This window comes from Nanorana parkeri, unplaced genomic scaffold, assembly GCF_000935625.1.
Source record: "Nanorana parkeri isolate BGI_ZX_2015 unplaced genomic scaffold, ASM93562v1 scaffold876, whole genome shotgun sequence".
In the NCBI taxonomy this organism is placed as follows: Eukaryota; Metazoa; Chordata; class Amphibia; order Anura; family Dicroglossidae; genus Nanorana; species Nanorana parkeri.
This window is the reverse complement of record NW_017307144.1, coordinates 624,629-635,608: the sequence shown is the minus strand read 5'-3', so window position 1 is coordinate 635,608 and position 10,980 is coordinate 624,629. Positions and strand designations below refer to the sequence as shown.

The 10,980-nt window shown below is 42.3% G+C and overlaps 1 protein-coding gene across 1 annotated transcript in view; it reads left to right on the top strand.

Moving 5' to 3' along the window:
• Positions 1-482: 482 nt before the first annotated feature.
• The window catches only part of CRIM1 (cysteine rich transmembrane BMP regulator 1), a 615,863-nt gene continuing 605,365 nt past the window's right edge, over positions 483-10,980 (top strand). The window contains exon 1 of the mRNA XM_018565709.1: positions 483-587. Coding sequence (XP_018421211.1) covers positions 483-587 — 105 coding nt within the window. The remainder of the gene's footprint in view (positions 588-10,980) is intronic.

The window sequence follows — 10,980 nt, the reverse complement described above, 5'->3', positions numbered from 1 at the left end:
CATGAGAATAGAAGAGGACCCAGTACAGAACTTTTGGGTCTCCGACAGAGACAGGTACAGAGGGGGAGGTGGAGCCAGAGAAGGAAATGCTGAAAGAACGGTTGGATAGATAGGAAGAGTACCAGGCGAGGGCAGTGTCATTGATGCCAAGGTTGTAGAGGGTGAGTAGGAGCAGTGGGTGGTCAATAGTGTCAAAAGCAGCAGAAAGGTCAAGAAGAATAAGAAGTGAATAATGTCCTTTAAATTTGGCTGTCACAAGGTCGTTAGTAACTTTGGTCAAGGCAGTCTCTGTAGATTGTAGAGGGTCAAGTAGGGAGTTGGAGTTCAGGTAGTCTGTGAGTCGGGTATACACCAGTCTTTCAAGGAGTTTGGAGGCAAAGGGAAGAAGAGAGATGGGGTGATAGCTAGATAAAGCTTCAGGGTCAAGAGACTGTTTCATTGGTATGGGTGTGATGAGGGCGTGTATGAAGGAAGATTAAAAGATGCCGGAGGTAAGAGAAGGATTGAAGATTTTGGTAAGAGAAGAGACAGTCACAGAAGAGAGAGGATGGATAAGGTGTGATGGAATGGTGTCAAGGGGAAAGATGGTAAAGAAGAGGGGAGGGGAAGAGCAGAAACCTCTACTTCAAAAACTTGGGAGAAGGCACTAAGGGAAAGAGGAGGAGGCTGGGCACAGGGCAGGTTGGGTAAGGGAGGGAGTAAAGGAGGCAATTTTATGTCGGATGTTGTTAATCTTTTCTGTGAAAAATTATACTAAATTTGTAGCAACGAGATTAGTAGAGGGGGTAGGGGAAGAAGGGCGCATTAGTGAATTAAAGGTTTGAAATATGCTCTTGAAGTCATGAGAGAAGGTGGAGATAAGGGAGGCAAAGTACTGTATGTCTGCTTGGCTAGGGCAAGAGCAAGAATGTAGGACTATAGCATGAATTTGTAGTGTAGGAAGTCAGAAGTAGTGTGCGACTTCCTGCAACACTGATTTGTCTCAATTTGATAGCAGGGCCATTGTCGATAGCTGACTTCACCAACAATGTGCTTTAAAGCACTCCAATCTCACGGTTCATTTGCCTCAATTGTGTTTTTACTTCCTTTATGGGGATTAGCATGTAGTTGAGTGAGTTTCTAGTACAGACCTCACACCACTTTACAAAGAACTCCCTTTTGTGGTGACCAATCGTAGGGTGGTTCATTATTCTAAAATCCTTTGGCATTTTTCATTTGCTGTAATATTAACACTTTGTCCATGGAGCTCTAAATCCACCTTGTTTCTGTAATCTCTTGGATTTCCTTAAAAGATCAAATGGGGTGTCAGTCCCAAATGCTTTGTCTGTATAAGGAGGAAATAGAATCACATTATAGGGATTCTATTTCCTTCACATTGGGCCGCAATGTTTACATTGCTTTATCTTAATATTGTTGTTGTTCAAATTTATTTTTGTAACTTTATTCTGTCTTTAACATTTAAAAGTGTAATTTTATAAGATAATTTAAGAGGGTGGGTTTAGGGGCGGAGTTAAGGCCGAGGCAGGTTTGGGGTTAGGTGGGGCAACTGGTGGCGAGTAACTCTTAAGGCCTGGCTAGTAGCTCAGGACTTGAAATTTTGAGCCCTGGGCTACTGTATATATTCAGACCCTGTGCCTCACAGCAGCATTGATTGTTACTGTGCTCTGCAACCGACAGCATCCTAACAACCAATGCTGCTGTATCCAGTATGGTCACCCTGGCCTTAGTGCTGTCCCCAACATGCTTCCATACAACAAATTCCTGTACATGTGTCCGACATGTACATCTATCTGTCCCAAGTGGCAACATTTGTAGCATGAACGGGAGACCATTTTATTATGAGTGTCTACTGCACTCTTTAAGAATTCCAGGGACTCTCTAGCAATCAATAAATATTGACCTGACAGATTTTTTTTAACTGCATACAGAATATCATACAGAGTTCCAGCATCAAAGATGTTAAATATATTATGTAACAGTCTGCTGTGCTTCTCCAAAACAGAGATTTATTGGTTTCCACACTGTACAGCATTTCCTGCTGTAAACTGGTAAATCTCTGTCTTTGCTTCAATACATCATGGCAGAACTAACAAATCAATGCACAGTGTACCTGAAGTAAATCAATATAAAAGAAATCCCACCGTCAGTACCAGCTTCGCCCTATTGGTGGCAGCAGCACAACTCCATTGAATAATCAGCATCAGTGGAATGGTGTGGAACAGAAGCGTACTTTTTACTCAGCTTAGTGAGATTTCTTAACGAAATCGATCCTGTGATTGCTCTCAAACTTGGTTGTCACCTTTACCTTGTAGTCAAACTTGATAAATGGTGTGCAACATATTAAAACTTGATGAGTTTGTTGATCATTTAACTGGCTAATGTTGCATGAGATTATTGCTACCTGCTAAGTGATTTATAGATCTGTGAATAATTATGCTGACTGATCAAAGTGACTTACAAATGATGTTTGTTGCATATGACAAAACATCCTCTGATCCTGTATTTGACAAATCTGATTGGGTGTGAGGATGGGGAGCCCTTTGTTGTTTCCTGTTGTTCTCAGACTTATATAGCGGATAATCTATTAAAGGTGTACATTTTAAACTCACCCAAGGAACTTAAAGTTTATATTACCCCCAATATTTCATTTTTTCCCTATAAGTCTTTTTCCATGTACATGTTAGTAAATATACCATGTTCTCGTTTTGTGTCTTTGTTTGCTGTCAGATATCTGATGACCCTGCCAGTCTCCCTTCTTTGCTTTTGCAAACTGACCATGACAAGCACAGAAGCAGATGTGTATAGCACGGTCAGTTTGCGTATCAGAGCGTCCTTCTTGAAGATACAGGATAGGTGTCTTGCTGCACTCCTTACCGGATCTCCCATACCATCAAAGTGGGTGCTTGTAGTGACTGCGGATGGCACGGCAAACAGCAGACTCGATAAAGACGTCACCACCACACCAGGATTATGTGTCAATGCAATGATATAATTTCTGAGCCTGATGACATGGACCCTGCATGTCCCCGAAAGCGCTTGTACTGAATGACAACATGTGTCAATAAATGGATCTGATTTTCCATTGATACATAATCCTGGTGTGCCGGTGATGTCTTTATCGAGTCTTCCTGGAGATACAGGAGGCCGCGGTGATGCACGGTGTGCCTGTATCTCCTGTAGTCAGCATGGCCACTACTCACGATTCCCCACCAAGCTTTTTGCAACAGCAGCCTTTAGGGTTTATTCAGATGGATGTGCACGCTTGTAAAAATACCTGATCCAAGAAGGTACAGGTGCTGCGTGTATTTGCGTTCTTCTTGTTCTTCCCTATGGGAGGACAGGGTTGCACACAATTACATTCCGTCACACGCACACCTGAACCTAAACATAGGTGCAGGTCCAGGTGCCTGCACTTGGACACACACTGTCTGCGGCCAAGTGGGGGTACCTGAACCCGCATGGATGTACAGGTTCAGGTGTACGTGTGACCGTGTGTCTTTTTATGGGCATGCGTGCCGTATTGATGTGCTTGCCTGTCTGAATGAGTTCAGTTAACACAGATGGGAAATGTACTTCCTGCTGAGTGAGGTAATGCTCGTTGCTTGCTCTAGAGTCATGCCCCCTGCTACGAGGAAGAAAGTTGCGAGGGAGGCTGTTACATGACTGCTGAAAAAAGCATAAAAATAAAGTACAATTTATTATAGGGAACAAATTACATTTGCTGTCCTTCTATTGTGTTTCAGAGCCCTGTGTTTACAAATACGAACAGAAATATGTAGCTTGTCTGAGTAATTATCAAGGCTGGTGGCTTAGTATAATAACAACAGCACTGTGCTATGTGAATGTATAATAAGCTGCTGTGCCGAAAAAATTGTGAAAACAACATTCCCAATATCGTGAATCAAGTGACGCTGCGCTAAAATAAATGAAAATAAAAAACTCCTTTGTGTTTGGTTTTTATTCATCCATTAAATGTTAGCATGTGTGTGCATCCCTCCTCCTAGATCCCAAATAACTATACAGGGTGATTCACAAAAGGGTGAGGAGTTTGGGGAAGGCAGGAGAAGTGAACGATCTAGGACAACATAGCTGATTTGGAAAAATTCTCCAATTCAGCTCACTTTCCAGCTCAGCTATGTTGTCCTAGTTTGCTCACTTCTCCTGCCTTCTCCAAACTCTTCACCCTTTTGTGAATCACCCTGTATAGTTATTTGGGATCTAGGAGGAGGGATGCACACACATGCTAACATTTAATGGATGAATGAAAAACAAATAAAAGGCGTTTTTTATTTCCATTTATTTTAGCGCAGTGTCACTTGATTCACGATAGTGGCTTAGTATGACTGCCAGACGGCTAGCATATTCATGAGAGGGCCATAATGGCAGCCTTTGTAATTTTCTCTCAGTATGTTTCTATTAAGCCTAGACAGTTTAGCGTACATTTCAGTGTAGGGGTGAAAGGGTCATATAGTTTCCCTTTCACAGTAAACTGCAGTGCAGAAATGTGTACTATCTACATGCAGCAAAATGCATGGGTTTGCTGAATAGGAACAAAATGACTAGGCCCTAAAACATCAAGACACAAACATTTAAAAAAAAAAAATCTGGTCCCCTCCCCTGCCAGGCAGCACTGTGCTGTGTGGGTGGCAGAGTTGTGTAACTCTCAGGACTGGATGGGCAGAAATACAAATTATTTTGGCAGTTAACACATCTCATATGTATTTTGCTGTTGGCCTGGAGTGCAGCTTTAACTGCACTAAAAAGCATACACATCCCTATTAAAGATTACAAGTTCTTATGTTTACTCGACTTAACTCTACGAAGGTGAGAGAAGATGAATTCTGTCTGCTTGCTATAGATTACTGCACTTAAAGCAGAACTCCAGAGAAAAAAAATATTATTATGGGGCTGCGCTGCAAGGGTTAACTGCTCGTTTTGGTCTAGGGATGAAAATAAAGTTATATTCACCATATCCTCTGAGCCGCCGGCTGTGACTGTCCTCCTTCCAGTCTGTCTCCTCCTACGCCGCAGCATTGGAATGTCCCTCGATGTCCTCATGTCCTATACACTGTGTACAGAATGTGATGATTTACAGCACCTTAAACTGCTGCAGCAGAGGGGGTTAGAGGCTCCAGGGACCGGTCTAGAGGTGGCCATACACTTTACAACCCTCGTTGTAAAGTACTTAAAAAAACGTACGATCTGCCCATCTTGGACAGGCACATCGTACTTGCGATCATCGCAAGCCCGCCCCCCTGAGGGGCGGGCTTACGATGACTGCAATGAGGGGCGGGCTTATGATGACTGCAAACGGGCAGTGTGCGCGTGCGCACACCGGCCCGTTCGGCAGTTGTCGAACAAGCAGGCCACTAACTCACCGAGAATCGTACGATTCCCGGCAGGTTTTACAGCCTGCTTCTTCGACCGAAGACGTGCGACCGTACAGTAGAAACGGTCGCACGCCTTCCATACACTGCACGATTTTCGTACGATCGCGGGATTTCCCGCGATTCTCGTACGAGAATCGTGTAGTGTATGGGCACCGTAAGAGCAAGCCGGCTCAGAGGATCAGGTGAGTACAAGTATTTTCCTCCTTAGACACAAACAGCACTTAACACTTGCAGTGCGGGTGTAGCGCCACTGCAAGGGTTAATAATAATTTTCCCTGGAGTACTTCTTAAACTCACCTCCCCTCATTCCCTCACCAGTGCCAATATCAGGTGCTGTCTCTGTTGGCCAGCGGGCAATTTATTTCTCCCAACATAGAGGTATGCTGAGAAGGAGCGCATGAGAAGCTCAGTGTACAGTCTAGGGGCCCTGTTCACACTTGCTGTGCATTTGAATGCATGTCAAAGCGTGTGCACTGGCAGACATTCACACAACACGGGAAAAATGTGTGACACCTTTCCGTCACCATTACTTGTTTATGGCACCTCAAAGGCAGCAAGCATAACTCGCATCTTTGCCCATGCATTCACGCGCAAAAACACATAAAGCTCACAGCTCAAACTGCTGCATGAGCTCCTTTGCCGGATTGACGGAAGCCCATTGAAATAAATGGGCTGGCGCACGGCAAAATGCACATAAACGCAGGCTGCAAGTGCGAAAGGACCTAAAGAAGATTGTGAATAGGCAAATCATTTTGTTTTATTGCAGAAAATAATAATGTGCCTATCTGCTCGCATTTTGTTTTTTAAAGTTTAGTGGAAAAAAGCAGTTCCTTGTAGCAATCGATCACATTTGGAAATACCAATACAAATCTTTGAAAGGCAATTTCTAAAGCTTCTTTACTACCTACAGGACTATTTTCATCCACATGATTACATGATTATGTTGATGTTAACACAGTTCTATGAACATTCACTTGGCTAAGTGAACTCTATCTACTCTTTTAACAAATCAACCCCATTACGTTTGACACCAGGGGTAGGCAACCTCGGCACTCCTGCTGGTGTGGAACTACAGATCCCAGGAGGCACTGCAACTTTGACAGCCACAGGCATGACTCCCAGTTGCCTTCCCCTGTTTTAGTTAATTACTTACCAGATGGGGATGATTGGAAATTATTTTTCATAAATGTGTCGGCACTTCAAACATTTAATCACTTGCAGGGAAAATATTTTAAAAAACATGAACTGGATGTTGTTATAACATCAGGGATGAATATGACCCTGAAGAGCTGAATTTATATATCACAGAGGAGATATTACAGTTGTGATAGCAGCTAGCCACACACGGTCAACTTATAGGGCCCTTTCACACTTAATCATTCCGTTGTAGTGCATTCATTCACACGTGATATGGCATGTTAATATGCATTGCATTAAAGGGTAGCTATGGTCAAAAAATAAATCTGGAATTCTATATTGAAATTGCATAGGTTCTTTCCCATTCCTAATAACCATATTCACCTAGATGTTTGTAAACTTACTTATTGAAGATGCCCATAGGATGTATAGTACTTCCTCAATGTAGTGACACAATTTCACTCAGCCCTGTGCATACGCAGTTCCTTGTGTCATAACTCTAACTACTGACGTTTGAACTATAACTCAACGTCTGAACTTCCCACGAAGAGACATCGGCAATACTTACAGGAAACAATGCATGATGGGATCATAAATGGGCTATATGATTGCATTAAAACAACTATTCCTATTACAATGCTGATGTTATAACAGGATAGTATATGCTTTGATTTTAGAACTCCTTTAAAGAAGAACTCTGGGCAAAAGTGTTCTTAACCATTGCAGTGGGGCTATCCCTGCACTGCAATGGTTAACTGCTTGTTTTTTTCTAGGTGCTTAAAAAGGTTATACACACCTGAACAACCAAGCTGGCTACCTGTTTCTCTGATCAGCAAAGCCTGTCTCCTTCTACACTGCAGTCATTACAGATGTCAGCTTCCTCACGTCTATACACTGTCTATAGAACGTGATGATTTACAATCTCAAGACAAAATCACTGCGCTAAAAAACTTACAACATATACATAACTATACATAAACAATAAAGTGCCTAGTGATTGCCCTGACATAATATGCGACCTCCCCTATAGTTAAATTCAATACAATCTCAAAACTGCATGTGCAATGTGTTGTTGTGATGATTTACAAGACTTTATACAGCTACAAAGGAGGGGGGGGCAGATTTTGGAAGGACCGGTCTAAGAGCAAGCGGGCTTGGAGGATGGGGTGAGTATAACTTTTTGTTTTCAGCACCCAGACATTGAACGAGCACTTAACCCTTGCAGTGTGGGGTTAGTCCCACTACAAGGGTTAAGAAAAATTCTGTCCGGAGTTCTGCTTTAAGGCAACACATTTATTATGAACTGGCTACCAATGCACCACAACAGATTAAAACGTGCATGACCCTTTTTAACAATGCAGTGCACCACCATCTACAGTATATGCAATGTGGTGTGTTGTGCATTGGGCACCACTGTACAGTGCACTGGGGTGCCATTCACAACAAACGTCACCAAATTGCACATAGAGCAGGTGCGTTGACGTGTTATGGCAATGTGCGCTGCCACAATGCACATGTGTAAATGGGCCCTAAAGATCGGTACTGAAGAGTATTTTAGCAGCGTCAAAAAAGCTATTCTAAACTTGCTGAATGCTTTGTGAAGCTGATGCTCCTTAGACTGACATGATCCGACTACCATTAGACAATAGAAAAAGAAAAAATAAAGCTTCAGGGGGACCCCAGAGAGGTCCCTGAACATACCTGCAGTAGCTTTAAATTATCCCTGTGGCACAAATGCTGGGCTGTTCTAAATGGACAACTCTCCAACACTTCCAGGAAGTGTCAGAGCTTGTCAGTTCTCTCCAATCCATTTCTATTGGTCACCTCACTGGGTGACAGGAATGTGTGGAAGGTGGAAAGGGCAGGCAAGATTCGGCACTACAAGGAAGTGTCTGAGTTTGTCTGTTCATTACAATTTGGCATAAAGGGGCAATCAAAGGTGCTGCAAGAATGCGTAGGCACTTCTAGTTGTCTGTACTTCATTCCTGCTAGCAGTTTTATTTAACTTCCCTAAATCCAAAGTAATGTTACACGCGGAGTCTTGAGTCTCCTGATTGGATGGCCCCCCCAGCAGTAAATAAAAAAAAGAAATGTAACAAATTATTTTTAAAAAGTGAAAATTACACTAACCCCACACACACACGTATTATTAGACATATGCTAAGACTAGAAATTAATTTCAGATTAAATGAACGAAAATTAAAAACATTTTCATTAGTTTCATCAAACAAAACCCATTTCTATGCTATTTTGGATTCAGCCATTGGCGTGTTCTGGAGGCAGGGCGCATGACGTCATATAACACCGCATGTGTTGGGCGCCGCCATCTTGGTGAATATCTAGGTATACACCAAGATGGCGAGGCCTATATCGGCGTGTGACGTCACCTGACGCCACGCATGCATGGCGTCATGTGACCTCATGCTCCCCGCCTCCAAGATGGTGGCACGCATTCGCATGGCCCCGCACATTCTCAAACAAATGATTATGTGCCCGAATACATTTTTCGTATATTCGGGCATATAATAATTCATTAATTTAACATGTAGTCTAGGTTTTTTGTTCTGTTTTTTATTTTTACTTTTCTAGATACACTAACTTGAAAAAAGGGTCTGCATGACATCCTGACACTTTATTTTTATAGACTGCATTTTAGTTTAACATTTATTGTTTTCTTGTTTTCCTACAGTTGTTTCATTTAATAAGAATACTTATATTGTGCCTACAAGTTTAATACCTTTGAATAAAAGTTTTATTTTTATCATACTTTTTAATGTTTTTTTGGGGCTTAACAAAAAGTGATTTTTATTGGAAAAAATGGGTGTGGTTACTAAGGGGTGTGGTCACTGAGGGGCGCTGTAAAGCTTTCTTGCAAAGGACGCCTAAAGGCCTAAAGCCGGCCCTGCTGTTACCAATTGAAAATATTTGGGGCATCTTAAAACGAAAAATACGACAAAGAAGACCCAGGACTGTTGAGCAGTTAGAATCCTATATCAGGTAGGAATGGGACAACATTCCTGTCTTAAAACTCCAGCAACTGGTCTCCTCAGTTCCTCCTCAATCACTGTTCTCAGATGCTACACCTTGGTAAACATGGCCCTGTCCCAACTTTTTTGAGACATGTTGCTGCCATCAATTTCAAAATGACCTTATATTTTTCTTAAAATGATACATTTTCTCAGTTTAAGCATTTGATACGTTTTCTATTGCTGATAAAATATGGGTTTATGAGATTTGCAGATCATTTCATTCTGTTTTTGTATAGATTTTACACAGCGTCCCAACTTTTTCGGAATAGGGGTTGTATTTTCTTCATTGCAGAGGAGTTGGTTCATGCTTTAGGTGTTCACATTGCATCCTAAGTGATGTGAACACTTCCTATTAGCTGTCCAGTGCAGGGTATCTCTCAGTGTCCAGAAAACTGCTATGGAGTGATAGCACCATAAACAGATGATGATGGGCATGACCTTTCTAGTGATTAGCTAATGGGGTAGATAGGAGTAGTAGACTTCTTTTTTTCCCAGAGATCATCTTCAAGGAGCTTGACAGCTATGATTTTCAACAAAATCTATGCCAACTCTGATTATGTTGGAAGAGGGGTTGCCTCGATTCATTCAGATGGCTTTCTCAGCTTTAAGGGAACACCAATATGTTAGCTCTTTTAACATAAATGGTAAAGTATAATTCAGGTCCATGGTTTAGCTTGGCCTAATGTAAGTATGCATATATATATATATATACCTGCTCAGCCCAAAGGAATCCTGGAAAACACTGTAGTAGCTGGAGCTACTACAGTCTTTTACATCGATCTTCTGGGTCCTGTGAAAACACAGGGGGTCGCTCTCTTGGCACTGCAGCCATTCAAAGAACATCTAGTATTTTATCAATTAATGCAAGGTGTTCTCTGATTTGACAAGAGGTGGTGATGTCACGATCCACCCTTTATCCAATTGCAGAAAAGTGGGCATGTGAGACCTCTGCAGAGCAACCACTGCTTTCACAGAGAACAGGGGGAGATAGTCAAAGCTTCTTTTTTTAAGCAGCGTTTACTTGAGGATCATCGTCCCTGGACACAAACACTTTGCAGTAGTCTGGAGGTAATCGCAGGGATCCCGACCTGAAAAAAAGCAATTTCAGGGAGGTGCCCTTCTCATTTCAGGGAGCAGCCCCCTGAAATTATGGCAGATAGCACGGGAAGCAAAAGCTTCTGTGCTATCTGCTGGTTTTTCTTTTCTTTTTAGTATTCTGACAGCTGCTGCCGTCAGAATAATAATAAAAAAAAACAGCATAGGAATGCATAGCTAGATTGCTATTGGCTATTTCAATTTGCAATATCCAATAGCAAGGTAGCTATTGCACCCTTCCCTCTGCTGCTGTCAGTCACTAGAAGAGGACCTGATGGAGAACTTCGGGTCCCCCCTCTGCTGATTGACAGCAGCAGAGGACGGGTGCA